Source organism: Alligator sinensis, unplaced genomic scaffold, assembly GCF_000455745.1.
Source record: "Alligator sinensis unplaced genomic scaffold, ASM45574v1 scaffold746_1, whole genome shotgun sequence".
In the NCBI taxonomy this organism is placed as follows: domain Eukaryota; kingdom Metazoa; phylum Chordata; order Crocodylia; family Alligatoridae; genus Alligator; species Alligator sinensis.
In genome coordinates this window covers 2,533,819-2,551,801 of record NW_005841959.1, presented here as the reverse complement: position 1 = coordinate 2,551,801, position 17,983 = coordinate 2,533,819, and the positions used below count along the sequence as shown (strand labels likewise).

Sequence of the window (17,983 nt, the reverse complement as noted above, 5' to 3'; positions counted from 1 at the left end):
TACAAAAAAATAATCTAATTGTAAAACTTTAGAAATATAAATAAAAGAAAAATTAAAATGCTGTGTTTCTGCAAATGCAGAAATTTTCATCTTCATTACATTTAGTTACACTAAGTACTCAGTAGCATCTTCAAACCATTTTTTTTAGTTAGTAAGATCCTGAATGCATCACAATGTCGTGTTCATAATGAAGGGTACCATGATCTGCAGGTAATTCTGTTGATCTCATTGGGTACATCCAGATGAGTGGGAACACGCACTTTGCAGCATGGAGCCAAAATTAGGTACCAGAAAATCCTGGTATCTAAAAAAAAAAAAAAAAAAATGCTTCAAAAAAGTGGGACGGCATACATGAATGCACAGGGTGCCACCTGAAACCAGAGCCTAGCCAGCTAGAAACATACTTCGGCTGCTGGCCAGGCTCCATGTACCTGGATTGCCAACATGAGGCCCCCAGGATCTCAGGTAAAGCTGCTAGGACCAGCCAAGGTGCTGGCCCTAGCCTCCCCTACCCTACCCAGGGCTATTTCCCATGTGCCAGAGCACACATGCAGGGGTGTTCCCTGGGGACATATAACAGAAGCACAACTATGTGCCGCTGCTGTTTGTCCCTGGAGAAATGCACATTCCCGCTCATCTGGACATGCCTATTGAATGCATTCACTGGGTATGCTGCCATCTGGTGAAAGTATGGGATTGCAGAATCTGAACCAAAATGGATTATTTACTCATATTCAAGACTAAGTATTGTCCCCAGTCAGTATCGGGGAAAGAAAGCCTTATCTTGCACTGGCCTGGGGCAGGTAGCCGCTCAGCTCTGGCTTTGGCCTCAGGCTTGGGCCTGAACCTGGAGATGGGTCACCATCTGTCCTGGGCCAGGATGATTCATATGGCAGGGGAGGGGGCACACAGCTGAGGGGACCATAGGATGGACAATTAGTGGGGGGGAAGCCTGCAGTCTGCTCCCCATTTGTCCCCCTCCATGTTTGTGTATGGTCCCATACCCCTTGCTTTTCTCCCACCTAGCTGCATCCTCCCCACCTTACCTTCTGCTCCAGCTCCCATCTCTTCAGCCCTGATCTAGCCCTACTGGGAGCTGCTGCTGCTGCTGCTTCATAGCTGGACTGGGCTGGGCTGGAGCTGGGTCAGGCCACCACTGCTGCTTAGTGCCCTAGAGGAGGAGAGCTGCAGCAGAAGGTAAGAAGGGGAATGGGTAGGGAGTTGCAAGGAGTGCCAGGGTGGTGGGGCAGGCAGTAGGAGGGAGCAGGGGGTGGGGGGCAAATGCAGGGGGGAGCAAAGGACAAGGAGGCAGGCAGAATAGGGAAGCAGGGAGTAGTGAGGTAGGAAGTTGGGGGCAGTACACAGGACAGAGAATGAGAGTTGGGAGGCAGCAGGCAATATGTGGCAAAGGGGCTTATGGCAAGGACAGGCATAGGGGAGACAGGCACAGCACAGGGGTACAGGGGGCAAAGAGCAGCTTTCCCCACCATAGCAGTGAGAGTGGGGGATGAATTTAAGACAACCTTCCACTAATAGATTCTATACCTGGAAAATTATAACTTTATAATTTTTCATGTCTAGTTATTGGAGGGAGAATTGTCTTACATTCAAAGTCATTGTGGGTTTGGGTAAGTGCAGTACATTTGCATTCCTATCTGCTGCCTTTTTCCAACTAATAAGCTATAAAGAGTCTGAGACATCACATTTTTTCTCCAGTATCCCAGTTTATCATGCTAATTACTTTGTTTATTGTATAGTGATGCACACAGTAAATTAAGTATTGATAAACAACATTAACAATTAAAAGGCTTGCAGAGTTGTGGGTCTCATCAGTCAAGTCAGTGATATAATACTGTGGAAAAAACTGTTTTGCAAATATTTTCAGACACTTGACTAAAATGATTTAGTCAGGGATGATGCTGCCTCGAGCAGAGGTTAGACTAGATGATCTCCTGAAATCCCTTCTGGCCCTAGTTTTCTATGGTTCTTGGATTCTGTGACAGTGCTTGAATGACCTGATGTTTAGAAATGCTGAGAATCCAGCGCTGCTTTTGCCTTGTGGGTCAACTCTTCCAAAATATTGGACTCAAATAGCTCATTTCAAGTTTTTTTGCTTTAAATGACAAGCCAAAAATATGAATTGCATTGCATTGGTTGCTGTTCACAGTTCACAATTTTTACTGTTTTATGATAAACAATAGAGATTTAACCCTTTTAAATGAATGACATTCTTAGACTTTCAAATACAAACTGACCAATTTAGCCAAATTTGGTAGAACATAATAGATAGTGAGCATACCCCGGGGTTATTGCCTCAAGTGGATAGTCTTGGTTTCCAGGGCTTATCTAGTTTTTACAGGCCTCGGGTGTATACACATTTTAATCTCAAGACGCAGCCCAGAAGAAGGTGTGAAAAAGGAACTTTGGAAATTTGCATCCTCTGTGAGATTGTGAGCCTGCATCTTGGCATTTTCTGTAGCTGGTCATGTGCAAAATTTCTATCACTGTCCCCTTCTACCTCTTCCCCCATTAAAAATAACTTATTGTCCTTGATTGTGCAAGCCAGGTGAGGAAATATTTGCCACTTATACCAGTAGGAGCCAACCTTTTTGGCAGGTGTTCTACAAATTATTTTTACATCCTCCCCAAGTGTCAGTCCAATCCCCTTCTCCTGCCCAATTTGCTGATCTTTCTACTTCCTACTTTGTGCTCCCTGACCAAGCTGCTGTTCTGCTTTCTATTCCCTGTCCTATCTGCCACTGTGCTGCCTGTCCCGTCCTTGGTCTGCCATGTACTGTGTGCAGAGATTGTTGTACACATGTGCCACAGGTTGGCCATCCCGGACTTGTGCTTTGATCTAACTATTCATGAGTCAGGCTCAATTAGAGGACAAAATAAAATATAAATATTCTCTGGTATACTTTTGGTCGATGGATGCCAGGAGCAGGTCTATGCTTTTTTACTCAAGTTGAAATTCTAGTAGATTAATAATGACATCTTTCAGTTGGAGAACTAGTAGCCCAACACACTCATTGTTTTGTTCCATGGCCTAGTTGATGGATATACTTAAGCTGCTTGCAAATGTGAAAAAACCCAAAACAGTGCTTTACTAGAAGAGGCACCACATTAGTTCAACCTGTTTCTGCAGCATCCATATAGATTGGGTGCTTCAGTGGGGCTTTTATCTGATAGTTGATTCAATCAGCTATCAGATAAAAGCACCAAAAAGCCCCACTGAAGATTCCTATCTATACAGACATTGGTCCAACTAATGCACTTTCCAGGTGTGTACTGCACCCAGCATGGGGGTGGCCAGGCTTCAAATAAAGCACTGCTTTGTTTTGTTTTCATGCCTGCAAGAAGCCTTAGTGTCTAGCAGATGGCCATTCCCATCTTAAATTCTCTCATGTGCACTGTAACTTTTGATTCTGTTCTTTCTCTCTCCTCTCCTCTTAAATAGATCCAAGCATGCTGATAGGGTTATAGGTATAATAACCCCTTTTGTGAAATCACAGTGTTAGGAAGAATCCCAAATGTATTTCTGGCTTTGGTTCTTAACTTAGTAAGTAACATATCATTCAAGAATATATGTCATTAGGGAAGTGCATTTGCTATTGTTGCCAAGGTCAGCATTATTTTTGGAGCAGACTGCTAGAAAAGGAGAGGTATGTGCAAATATCATCCTACCAGAAGGAACACATATTCTGCCTAGAATGTGGGTACTAAAAAGGTAAGATGTTGATTAGTGTAAGTTACTGTGATTTCAACCAATTCCTCTGATATCAGTTAACATGTATTATAACAGTTTTGTTGACAGTAATATTTAACTCTACCCCAAAGTGAACAACAGTTTAGGTGTCTGTGTAAGGATGAAATCTGTGTTCTTTGGCTGTTTATGAACTCATTCCATAAACATAAAATCCAAGATATTTATAAGGCTTCATATGCTACAAAGCTGCAAAGGCAGTTCCAGAAGGAATTCCAGAAGGTACAGTGGAAAGTGTTTAAGTAGTACAAAAGTGGTCAGAACGCTCAGATAATGAGAATTACAAAGAGCATTTTAACTAAAAAAAATGTATTGCTAGTGGCTGGAATATCTAGCAGAATATTTAAAATTATACCTGGACTATGGAGGAAGTTAATTGCAGCATGAAATATTTAAATTTTTAAGTGCAATGAATATTCTGTCTGTTCTTCCATGTTGTTACAATCAAGTACATTTGCCTCCAAATAGGAATAGGATTACCTCCAAATTGGAACAAGACAAAAATAAAAGAAAATATAGTTACATTTTAAACCTAAAGTTCAAATTGCTTTAAGACTAAGTGTTTTTTGGGGGTTTTTTTTAAGTTTCTAAATCATTCAGCTAAGTTCCCTCTCACTGCATGTCTTTGGCATACCCAAGAAACAACAGAACAGACTGTCAGAGAACCATGCCTAAGTACCTTTCTCTGTTCACAATATAGTATAATATGATAAGACTGGAAATCAATGTACTTTTTGCATTTAGGGGAGAAATTTAGATTTGGGTCTGGTGGAGAGAGGTAGTAATATCTGGCTCACTTAGAAGAAGAGGGAGAGGATAATGCTCAAAGGTTCTGATAAATCAAATTTTCAGAAACCAAACTAAATGGAATGTCCATATCACAGGAAGTATCCTCACTACTGCTCTAAATGGTACTTTCCTTGCAGAAACTGATCAATTTTAATAGTGTGATTGAATCAGTAAATGTAATGTATATTCAAGCATTGTAAGATCATGCATTGACATCCAGATTTAAAAGTTAAACCAGTAACAAATTTTGAGGATAGGCAGAGGAAGCTGAAGAACTGAATACATGAAAAGTTGCAAAACAGATAAAAGGAGGAGGGACCTTATTATAAGAGAGACCTGGATACAATAACGGTGCATTCAAAACTATTCATTTATTCAACCCAAATTCTGTGAATAGTTTTACTGAAACAAACAAATTGCAGCTGGATTCACAAAGTCTATGGTGATGGCAGCAGCACGGATGGCCCCCTTTTAACCAGTAACCCACTGGATGGGATACTGAACCAGTATATGGGAAACCTGGATCGAATTCTACCCTGTATTCAAGGAGATCTCCCTCTCAAATATCCTGCTTTACAGAAGTGCCATAATCACTAGGCTAGAAGATATTTTGGAACATGATACTGTCTAAGAACCCTGGCAGATGTGCAAGTAGAGGCATGGTGGAATTTGGTATGCAGTCCCCATAATCACACTTCCTGCCATGCCACATCATCTCCCATCACTCCTTATTGCAATGCAGACAGAGCCCAGATCTGCTAATGGGGCTCCCAGTTGTAGGAGTACATGGTACACCCCTATGCTCGGGAGCTCAGATCAGTTAACAGGGCTCCCAGCCATGGGAGGCCATGGTATGCTTCTATGGCTGAAAGCTCCAAGCAGCTGATAGGGCTCCCAGCCTGGCCACACATTCAAATAATGGCATGATAGTAACCAGCCACAAAGTTATTACCCATTGTTGTGGCTTATTCTTTGTTTTATCATACCATTTACTGTATTAATGTTTGTCCGAGTAACAACTTAAGAGGTGGTTAACTGGTTAATCATGTCTAAAGTGTAACATGTGCAACGGGCCTAACTCTTGCTGTTGCTATTCCACTTTGTAAACATAATTCCTTGGCATATGGACTGGAACCAAAGTATCTCACCTGTTGGATGAGTGTGCTAACCAGTAGACTAGAGTTACTCTGTCCATCAGTCTCCCTCCTGCTCTCAGTGTTTCAGTGAGTATTTTAATATTCCAAATAAATTGGAAAGAAAGTTCAGTTGTTTGCCCAGCCCAAATCGAGAGACAGAGAATAATGTCCAGATTTCAAGCTATAAAAATTCTGTTGCCCACACTAATATCTAGGGCTGTGAGGGTGCCTCACTTCCACATGGCCTTGCAGCTGCTGGCAAGGAAGTCCCTTTGATCATCATTGGGGCATGGCTTCCCTGGGAAGAAGTGACTCTCCAGAAGACACCAGCCCTGTCAGAAGAGAAATGTATATGATTCAAGGTAAGGCTCCTCTCAGTATTGCTACTGATGTTCCTGGTTTCTATTACTGAGAAAGTCACTGCTACTCTTGGAAGCCTGTAGCCCACAAGATGCCATGGCATGCTTCCTTTTGCCTGGGGATCAGAAGAGGCCTGCTAAATCATGTTACCTCTACAGCTGTGATTCTCAACCAGGGTACTAAGGCACCCTGCTTGAGGGATGTGAAAGGATAAGGACATAAAGGCAGGGTTAGGCTTCAGCTGTGAGGAGATAAACAGATAAGGGCAGGCTGGGGCTCTCCTTGCCTGGCAGCTCCCCTGCACCCACTGTCTGCCCCTTCTGCAAAGAGGTAAGAACTGTTATGAATTAGTTTTTGAAATGGGGCACTATTCAACTCACAAAAGTCGTGGAGGGGTGCCTCAAGTCTGATGAGGGGTGCCTTGAGTCTGAAAAAGTTGAGAACCGCTGCCCTGGAGTAATTCCTCAACAGTAATAGAAATGTCCATTACCATTTCAGAATGTTTCTTTTGCTTAAGAAATAAAAGTCTGCTGACAAATTAAATGAGTTAGAGAACTGACTGGCCCCTTGATTATTATGACAGTTTAGAATAATATAGGTATGGTATCAAAATGAATTCTCCAAGACCTTGTGATAGGAACTATTACAAGGAATGGAAAATGAATTTTTAATGATACAACACTTTAGTTAAAGTACTACCATAATAAAGAGGAAATGTTATTATAATGCTTTATTGTAAGTTGCTATTCCAAATATCCTTCTGAGGTAAAAGCTATAAAAACAGAGATAACATTACATAATTCTATCTTGCATCCTTGGCTAATGATAAATATACTTGACAAGGTGTACTTCATGTTAAGTGGCAGCTCCTAAGTACTTCCATATAGGGTGCTGTACAATTAAAAATATTCTAACACAATTTGTAATGCACAGTACACAAGGTAATAAAATTAATGGATGCGCTTCAGGTAATGATCTGTATCCTCTGGGTACAATATATTTATTCACTGATTATATCAGGGGTTGTTTAGAATATGAAATGTGAAAGGATTATGATCCATTATCCCTGAAATTGTCATGTATTAGCACTAAATGGGTTTTCTATTGTTCTTTGGCACGGTTATCAAATTTTTACATATGTAAGTGCCAAAAGAAATAAAAGACAGGGAAAGTGATGTTAAAATATGGATGAAAGATTTAATATGTTTGTAAAGATCATAAAAAATAAAATGAAAATAAGCTTCAAGTTCTTAACTCTTCTCAGGTAACCTTTGGTTTAATTCTAAAAACGCATCCTATGTAATTAATTGTTGATTTCTCATATTTAATGAGAAAGGATCTGAATGAAAATTATAGATCTCAAATTGAGCTTAAAAACTATCTTTAAAATGAACCAGATTTGAAGATTGTGAACAAGTCCCAAGTCTAGATGGTAGTTTGGCCCAGGCTGCGGACTAAACTGAATGGCATGAGGTAAAAGTATCCTTTTAAATGAAGGAAAGAAAAATGAGAAGTCCCAGATTGAATGTGTAGTAGATAGTGTAGAAAGTTCCAGCAAATGCCTTGTGATGACCTTTGATAATCTTTGATCTCTGTGATGATGTTTGATCATCAGGAATCCTAGTTTTCTCGGATTTAAAAAAATCCCCAATTTTCAGATATAAAAAAGTAACCCCAAATCCATATTTTTCCATGATTAAAATGAAACACCATTAATATATAGATAGATAGGTCTGAAAATTGGGGATTTTTTTTAATCTGAGAAAACCAGGATCCCTGTTGATCATTTGTTTTGTACTAGTAAGGCCAAATATTCAAGACGCACACGACACCATATCTAGGAGGGCATTTTCCTGAACCTGGAAACAAGAGGCTTTTTATTCAGCTCAAAATTAGCTTGTGAAGTTCCTTGCCATAAGTGGTTGTAGAGGCTGATATTTTAAGTTAAAAAATAGATTAGACAAATCCTGGGAGGACAGGTTTATTAATAGCTACTAAATAGAACAAGCAGGTATGTAATCTCTGACATCCCTAAACTAATGGTGATGTAGGCAAGGGATGCTATGACAGAGGATAGACCACTGTGAATGTACCCTATTCATAAACCCTCCTTTCAAAGCAGACATACTATTGATGTACCTGTTGCCTACTTTATTCGCACCTCTGTATTCTAGGAGCTTAATAAATCCCAGCTCTGCATATTTCTACACTTTTTGTTAAAATCACAAGCACAGAGATAGTCAAGCACATAATCTTAGGCATCCTCTGCCCTCTGCTGTGTTTGCTTGGCATTTTTATGAGGTAGAGCCATTCAGATAGGAGAGCGATGACAGAATGGGCAAACTGCTATGGATCATGAGGTGTGCATTTGAGTCTCGTTTTGTAGTTGTGCTGAAAGCTATTGCTACTTGACCCAACTTGTAAATGGGCATCTAGTCATTCAGACTGTGGAGTCAGAGGTGGTTGGGTATGAATAAGAGCCGTATCACTTTCTTTAGTGTTACTGGCTACAGAAGTTGGTAAATCTTACCCACCCTTGGGCCTTCAAGGTTTAGGCAGACTGTTACTGACTGATAGTTGTTTGGAGTTCATGCATAAAACCACAGGTAGGATAGAATCAACTGTTGATACAAACTACTGAGATAGTGTAACATAGTGAAAGCTACACCTGCTTTAAATGTGTTTGCTCCAGGTAGCGATGATTCTTTGTGACCACATAGTGTTATATTGATTCAGACTTCATAACCAGGAACTTGCTGCTATCTAGTATATTGCTGTCTGCTAATTAAATCTGAATTATACACTAACTGCTACTACTACACATCCAAACCTAGCAGTATAAAAAAGGCAGGCCAGAGACACTTGTGTGTATTACTGTTTGATTCCAAAAGTGTCTTCAGTAGGTGACATGTTTTGCCTCTTAGAAATATGCTCAATATTTCTGTGATACACACCAAAGTGCCACTTACACAAATCCCATTTCATACACTGTCCCAAACACCAAACCCTGAACCCTGTCTTCTCCCCCTCTGTTACATTTACCCAAGATGGAACAGCTTTAATTTTAATCTACCAGCAGAATGGGTACTCAAATGAGTCTGAAGGCACAATAAGTGCTTAATCTGTAGTCAAAATGAAAGACAGCTGGTATAGCACACATTGAAAAATATGTCCACTAATTGGGAGACAGAGCACTATTGATTTCTAGCTAGCATACACATCTATTAATTGGATTCTACAAATATAAAAGAAAAAGAATGAAATACACCTTTAGCAATACAGTCTATAGGGACTTCTTTCTACCAATTGGCTCACAGTAAGAGAAGTACATGCCAAAATTTATGGTGAAATGCTGAAGGAACAGAAGATACAGAGGTTGAACAGGGAACTAATATTGACACTCCATTAGAGTCTACTTTGATGTTCTTCATTGTCTTATCATTTGATTGTGGTGATTAATGTGATTTTAAGCAATATCTCATATGATGATTCAAGAACATACAGTTCTTGAATATTTGGTCTCAAAGAAACCACAAGTGCACATATCAGTTATCTAGACAGACTGATTGACTTACAGTTTAAAAAATATTTTTACTTCATGATGTCTGATGTATATCCTCTTTTTGTAATTCCAAGTGGTTATCTGTCCTTTATTTCAGAAGGTAGCTACCAGGGAAAAGAGGTTTGAGTTTAATGGACTCATGATCATACTGGTCACAATATGGTAGAATTCCACATCCTTAGATGGGGAGATCATGAGATCATCGAAACTAGGATGCTAGATTTAAAAAACCATGGAGTTCACTTGACTCAGAGACTTAGTAGGCCTGGTGCCATGGGAAGATAAACTGAAGAAGAAAGGCATCCAGAAGGGCTGGGAACTTCTATATGACGTATTTTTGGAAGCTGAATAAGAAACCATTCCCCCATGATGGAACACAAGAAGAATGGCAAGAGACCAATGTGGCTGTACAGGGAGCTTCTAGGATGTCTCAAATACAAAAGGAAAGTAGACAGGCAATGAAAAAATGGGCAGGTCACAAAGGAACCATACCAGGAAATAGAACCTGCAGAGACAAAATCAGGAAGGCAAATCCAACAAGAATGACCCAGAAAACTACAAACCAGTTATCTTCAATCAGTATCTGGGAAGTTACTGGAACATATCTTTAGGAAGTTCATTTGTAAGCATCTGGAGGAGTAAAGGTTCATCACAAGGAGCCAACGTAGATTACAAAGAGCAAACCGTATCAAACAAATTTCATCTCCTTCTTTGACAAAGTGCCTATTTGGGTGGATGAAGGGAATGCTGCGAATATAGTGTATGTAGAATTCAGCAAGTCTTTTGACAAGGTCCCACCTGACCTTCTAATGAGCAAATAGGAGAAATGTAAGCTGGACAAAACTGTTATAAGGTCATTAGACAACTGGCTCAATAGCTGAAAGCAAAGGGTAATTGTAAATAGACCCATGTCAGAATGTCAAGAGGTTTTGAGTGGAATCCCACAGGGTCTGTCTTGGGCCCAGTGCTGTTCCATGTGTTCATTAATGATTCAGATGCTGGAATAGAGAGCTTCTTGTAAATATTAGAAGATGACACAAAACTGGAAAGGATTGTGAATGTGGTGGAGGACAAGAGTGCATTGCAGAAGAATCTTGACAGATTGGAATGCTGGGCTGAATAAAATTTGATGCTGACAAATGCAAGGTGCTACACCTCTGGAAAAATAACCAAAAATACAAATACAAAATGGATGACACCTGGCTGTATGGAGTAGGATCTGGGAGTCATGGTAGATCACAGATTCAATAAGAGTCTGCATTGTGATGCAGCTGCACAAAAGGCAAATGTCAGATGGGCAGGCTGGATAGGATGCATCAATAAAAGCATTAGGTACATTTAGTGCAAGATACCGGAGGCAATAGTGCTTCTCTACTTGGCACTCCATTAGATCTCATCTAGAGTATTGTTTGCAGTTTTGGGCTGCACATGGAGAAGTTAGAGTCCAGAAGAAGGTGAAAAGAATCATAAAGGGCTTGGAAGGCAAGTCATACAAGGAGAGGCTGAAGGAGATAGGCATTTCAGTTTGTGGAAATGGCACTTAAGAAAAGACATGATATCAGTTTTCAAATACTTGAAGGGCTGCCATAAAGAAGAAGGAAAGCACCTTTTCTGTTTTGCTCCAGACAGGAAGATGTGGACCAGTGGTTTGAAGTTGCAGTAAAGTAAGTTTAGACCGGATATCAGGAAACACTTCTTTCTTTACTATTAGAATAGTGAGGCAATGGAATATACTACCTAGGGAAGTTGTGGAATACCTATCACTGGGGATGTTCAAGAAGAAGTTGGCCAGCCACTGGTTAGGGATGATCTTGGTCTAGTTATGCCTATGTTCTATATATACAGCCTAAATTCTCTGTGGAAAGAGAAAGATTGAAGTGATGAGGGTAAAACTGTGTTCTTTATGAACATTGTATATAGAGTGCCCTTTAGTGGGTTGGCCTACAGGTAGCTTTCAGTGCAGATGTCTTTTTTGAACATGGGTTTCATGTGGTTAATGATAGTGTTCAAGTAAAAACCTTGAAGGTTCACCAGTTTAAAATAGCATGAGTTGGACATGAAAAAGTTGGTAATGAAGAGGTACCATTGACAATTCAACTAAAACATGTGAACTCCATAAGTCTGCATGAAAGACTAATAGCAGGAAAAACGTAAGGTTGTTTACTCTGCTCTTGCAGATGTTCTGCTGTGACAGACATGATCTTCCAGCTCTTGTACAAGGAGTAGTTACCAGGCAACAAGAAGTAGTACCTTTCAACTTACTCAGCAAGAGCAAGGTTCTAAGCAGGGTGGATAAAAATCAACATTTTTTTAATTAACAAAATCAGACTTTCATATTTAAATCAGGTATTTTTTTATTTAATTGTATTTTTATTTTATTTTTGTTAAGATATTTAAAAAATAAACCTATATAAACACAATTTTAATTTAAGATATGTTAAATCTCAAAGATATTATAGAGTCATAGATGCTAGGGTCAGAAGGGATCTTAATGGATCATCAAGTCTGAGCCCCTGTCCATGGCAGGAAAAAGTGCCTGGGTCATGTGATCCTAGCCAGGTGCTTGTCCAGTGTCTTCTTGAAGACCCGCAAGATAGGGGAGAGTACTACCTCCCTTGGAAGCCCATTCCAGATTCTGGCAACCCTAACTGTGAAGAAGTTCTTTTTGATGTCCAACCTAAATCTATGCTCTATCAGCTGGTGGCTGTTGTTCCTGCTTATTCCAAGGGTTTCCCTGGTAAACAGAGCATCTCCTAGTCTCAGCCCCCTCGCCCCCTCCTCCCCCCCTCCCCGTGAATTTGTACTGCCACAAGATCCCGCCTCAGCCTTCTCTTGCAGAGGCTGAAAAGTTCCAGGTCTCTCAGCCTTTCCTCATAGGGCCTTCCCTGCAGGCCTTTAACCATATGAGTGGCCCTCCTCTGAACCCTCTCAAGGTTGTCTACATCCCTCTTGAATTGCAGCACCCAGAATTGGATGGAGTACTTCAGCTGCAGCCTGACCAGTGCTGCATAGAGGGGGAGCATCACCTCCCTGGACCTGTTTGTGATGCACCTACTAATGCATGACAAAGTGCGGTTAGCTCTGCTAATACTTCATCACATTGACAACTCATATTCATCTTGGAGTCAGCAACGACTCCAAGATCTCTTTCTGTTGCTGTGCTGCTGAGAAGGTCATCCCCTAGCCTGTAGGTGGGCTGGTGATTCCCTCTCCCTTAATGCAGCACCTTGTACTTGTCCTTGTTGAACTGCATCCTATTGTTCTCTGCCCACTTCTCTAACCTGGCCAGGTTCTGCTGGATTCAGTTTCTTCCCATCAGTGTGTTTACTTCGCTCCATACTTCTGTGTCATCTGTGAATTTTGACAGAGTGCTTTCCATGCCTTCATCCAGGTCGCTGATGAAGATATTTCATAGATTTCGTAGACATTAGGGCTGGTAGGGACCTTGGGAAATCAAGTCCAGCCCCATGCCCCAAGGGCAGGATGTCAGCTAGGGTCAAAGGATCCCAGCAAGATAAGTGTCCAAACGCTTCTTAAAGGAGTCCAGAGTAGGTGCTTGCACCACCTCTGGAGGGAGCCTATTCCAGGCTTTGGGGGCTCGGATAGTAGAGAAGTTTTTCCTTATATCCAGCCTAAAATGGTCTTAGAGGAGTCTGTGACCATTAGACCTTGTCATCCCTTGGGGTGCTCTGGTGAACAGACATTCCCCCAAATCCTGATGCACACCACTGATGTACTTATAAGGTGCCACCAGGTCACCCCTGAGTCTGCACTTTTCCAGGCTGAAGAGTCCCATGGCTCTCAGCCTCTCTTCATAAGGCCTATTCTCCTATCCTCTGATCATGTGTGTGGGTCTTGTATGGACTCTCTCAAGCTTCTCCACATCCTTTTTGAATTGTGGAGCCCAGAATGGGATGCAGTACTCCAGCTGCAGCCCCACCAAGGCTGAGTATGGCGGGAGGAAGACATCTTGAGTTTTACTTGAGAAGCATCTATGGATACAAGCCAGAGTTTGGCTTGCTTTACCAGCTGCAACATTTCATTGGTGGCTCATGTTCATCTTGTGGTCAGTCATGACCCCCAAGTCTCTTTCGGCCATAGTGCTAGTGAGTGTAGCACTGCTGAGCCTATAAGCCTGCTGTGGTTTTTTTTTTCCCAAGGTGGAGTACCTTACATTTGTCAGTATTGAATGTCTTCAGGTTTGTATGTGCCCACTTTTTTAGTCTATCAATGTCAGCCTGGATCACCTATTGAACAGCAATGGCCCACATCTTACCAACCCATCCACCACCACTCTCTGGGCATGACCCTTAAGCCAATTTGCCATCCACATGACTGTGTAATCATCTATGGCACAATCATTCAATTTGTTTATGAGAATAGGATGGGATACGGTATCGAAGGCCTTCTTAAATTCCAAGCAGATGACATCTACCATCAACTCTTGCATCTAAGCATTTAGTAACCTGGTCATAGAAAGAAACAAGGTTAGTCAGGCAGGATCTGCCTGCAATGAACCTGTGCTGGTCCCCTTCAGCATTATATTACCCTCTGGAATCCTACAAATGTGATCCTTGATAATATTTTCAAGGGATTTTCCAAGGATAGAGGTGAGATTAACTGGTCTATAGCTACCCGGATCCTCCTTCTTCCCCTTCTTGAAAACAGGGACCACATTGGCCCTTTTCCAGTCCTCTGGGGCCTCAGCTGAGCACCATGAGCGCTCAAACAGCCATGCCAGTGGCTCTACTATGCCATTATCATGGAACAGGGATTATAACTTGTAATTATATACTATTTGAGATAATATATTTATGTAACTTTTTAAGGAAGGTTTTATAAATATGACTTGATGTCCTCCTAATTCAGCATGGCAAAAATATTTCCCAAATATCCATGATTAATTTAGTGAATTGGAGATAGTTCACCTCCCAGTGACTTCCCAAGTATCTGCTTCAATTAACTTTGGTAAATGAAATAAACAAATCATAATTCAGTTTTCTGATGTATCTGCAAAATTAATCTGAAAAAAATATCAAAATAAATCACTGCTTTTAAATGTATAGTGTGTACCTTTTAAAAATTAAACCTCTCTGAGTTGTGAATAATATGTATTAAGGTTATATCAAACAAAAAGAACGCACTCTTTGTGGGAAACAGTGATTAAATTGAGGCTTCCTGACCAGCGATTTAAACTGTGATTTAAAGCAATTTGATTTAAATCAAATCCATCCTGGTTCTAAGTGGCTACTGAACCAATACCTCCTGCTAACCAGGAAAGTTATCTAGCCACCAAAGCATGGGTTGGGCATTACCCAGAGCAGGGGCAGCCAGCCTGCAGCCTCTGTGCAATATGTGGCAGATGGGGGTGGGGGGACAGGGAGCAGAAAGCAGAGCATCAGATCAGGTAGGGAAAATAAGGCAGGGAGCAGAAGCAGAACAACAGTTTGGTCAGGGAGCACAAGATAGGAAGCAGAAAGCTGAGCAGCAGATTGGATAAGGGAAAGGGACTGGAGTGGTATTAGGAAGTTGCAGAGCTAATTTGTGGCATGTTTGCCAAAATGGTTGGTCCACTGACCCAGAGCACTCTCCAGGCCTCTAGTTGAAACTGGAACACTTGCAGTTAGAAGAGGAAGATATATATAGCAAGAGAGCAAACCAGTATGCTCAGTGAAATGGAACAGTGCTGTGGAAGAAGGGTAGCTCTAGGTTCTAGTTTGGCACCTTGTCTCCACTGGAGTGGAAACTATTCCAATGATGTTTATTCATTTTATTGAAATGTAAGATGTGGTGGAATACCCTCAAGATGAAGTGCAATGGTCCTTCTCTATTTTACTTCCAGCAGAGATGCACATGGAGCAATCCTCTTCTGTCATGCCACTAGTATGTACCAAATAATAAGTACCAAAAATTGGTGTTACACAGTTTATATAAGTACCACTTAGGGAACTTGAAGTTAAACAGAATTTAACCCATTGCTCACATCTTGATAAAGTCCTGTTTTTGATGAATAGCTCTCAATCCATAAGATGACATATTAGTCAAGATGATATTGGCTTGCTTGAGCCAGACTGGAAACTGACAGCAGATTTTCTTGATGTCACTGAGATTCTTTATTCATGCCCCAAATCTACTCTGTGTTAGAGTGAAGTAAATTTACAGAGAGTAGAAATTTCAGCCCCTCTGAGGATAAATTCGCCTAAGCAGTTGACCCTATCCAAATCATACTGTAGCTCAGTGAGGTGAGGCGACTAAACTAAAATTAGCAATGGGAATCAAGGACAACAAGAAGTCCTTCTTTAGGTACATAAGGAATAGGAGGAAAATGAATGGAGTGTGGGGCCATTGCTCAACAACTGACGCCTGCTAGGGTACAGAATGAGCAGGGTTCAAATGACTGCCTTCTTACTATTGCCCTAGAACTGGTGTGTGATCAGTTAAAGAAATTGGACATATATGAGTCAGCTGGTCCGGATGAACTTCATCTGAGAGTGCTTAAGGAGCTGGCTGAAGTCATTGCAGAGCCCCTGTTGAAGCTCTTCCAAATCTCATGGCCCTCTGGGGAGGTCCCCGAGGATTGCAACAGGGCCAATTTTGTGCCCATCTTCAAGAAGGGGAGGAGGGAGGACCTGGGTAACTATAGGCCAGTGCATCTAACTTCTATCCCAGGGAAAATCCTGGAAAAATTCATTAAGGACTCTGTGCAATAGGCTTGCAGAAGGTAGGATTCTGAATGACAGCCAGCATGGCTTCATTGTGGGCAGGTCTTGTCTTACCAACCTCATCTCCTTTCACAATCAGGTGACTCACCACCTTGATGAGAGAGAGGAGGTTGACATTATATACCTCAACTTCCAAAACACTTTTGATCTGGTATCCCATTATGTTCTTGTGAGAAAATTGGAAGACTGTGGGTTTAACTGTGAGACAATCAGGTGAGTAGGAAACTGGCTGTGGGGCAGGACCCAGAGAGTTATAATGAATGGATCTGTGCCATCTTGGCGGGAATTGGCCAGTGGTGTGCCACAGGAGACGGTGCTCAGTCCAGTGCTATTCAACATCTTTATCAGTGATTTGGATGTGGGGGTCAAGATCTCACTGGCCAAGTTCATGGACAACACCAAGTTATGGGGAAGTGTGGTCACACTTGAAGATAGGTCGCAGATACAGGCAGACCTAGACAGGCTTGCAAGTTGGGTGAACCGGAACCAGATGAAGTTCAACATTGAGAAATGTAAAGTGCTCCACCTGAGGACAGACAGTCCCCCGCACACCTACAGGCTTGGCAATGCCAACCTGATGAGCACTACAAATGAAAGGGACCTGGGGGTAATAATAGAGCGCAGTATGATTATGAGTTGGCTGTGCGACGCTGTAGCCAGCAGGGCCAAAAATACCCTGGCATGCATCAATCAATGCATCTCCAGCAAAATCAAAGAAGTGATTCTCCCACTCTACTTGGCCTTGGTGAGACCACAGCTGGAGTACTGCATGCAGTTCTGGGTGCCACGCTTTAACAAGGATGTGGTAAAGCTTGAGAGAATCCAGAGACAGGCCATTCATATGATCAGAAACTTGTGTGGCAAACCATATGAGGAAAGGCTGAGGGACATGGGACTCTTCAGCCTAAAAAAGAGAAGGCTGAGAAGGGACTTGGTAGCATCTTACGACTACATCAGAGGCGTACATCAAGGGCTCATTGAACAACTGTTCACCAGGGCACCTTTGGGAAAAACTAGGAATAATGGTCACAAACTCCTGGAAGTCCATTTCAGTCTCAACATTAGGAAAAGCTACTTCACAACTAGGGTGGCCAGACTGTAAAATATATTCCCTCCAGAGGTGGTACAATTGTCTATCCTGGAAATCTTGAAGAGGAGACTGGATGGGCACCTTGCTGGGGTCTCCTGACCCCAGTTGTCTTTCCTGCTTGGTGCAGGGGCTGGACCCGATCATCTTCTGAGGTCCCTTCCAGCCTTACAATCTATGAATCTAGGTGGCAAGCTCAGATATTCTGTGGATGACATCTATCTTGCTCTCATTGGGATTCAACCAACCAATGATTACTTGCCCATAAAGTGAGTATTGTCTCCTACAAATTCATTTTTTCTGACATGCAGAGCAAGTCTGCTTTCTTGAAGCATACAAAGTACTTTGTGCAGATGATTACTGTGATCCTCGATAGGATCGTGGATCAGGACGTCATCAAGATGGCAGACCACCCTTCCAACTTCTGGGTCTTCGTCTTCTAAAAGAACTCAGGTGCAAAGGTACAAACTCTGCATTATAGGAATTTGAATTTATATTTCCTGAACTAAGTAGAATTGTAATAAGATCAGACGATTCCTTAGAGAATGGACTCTGCTGAAC

General features: G+C 41.6%; 1 protein-coding gene across 7 annotated transcripts in view; it reads left to right on the top strand.

Moving 5' to 3' along the window:
• Positions 1-17,983, top strand: part of DMD (dystrophin) — a 1,961,037-nt gene that overhangs the window by 754,303 nt on the left and 1,188,751 nt on the right. Inside the window, exon 1 of one of the 7 annotated variants that reach the window (XM_025200213.1) lies at positions 5,937-6,053. The exons of the other annotated variants lie outside the window; for them this stretch is intronic. Coding sequence (XP_025055998.1) covers positions 5,981-6,053 — 73 coding nt within the window. The 5' untranslated portion in view covers positions 5,937-5,980. Of the gene's footprint in view, positions 1-5,936; positions 6,054-17,983 lie in introns of those variants that run through there. 7 annotated transcript variants of the gene reach the window in all.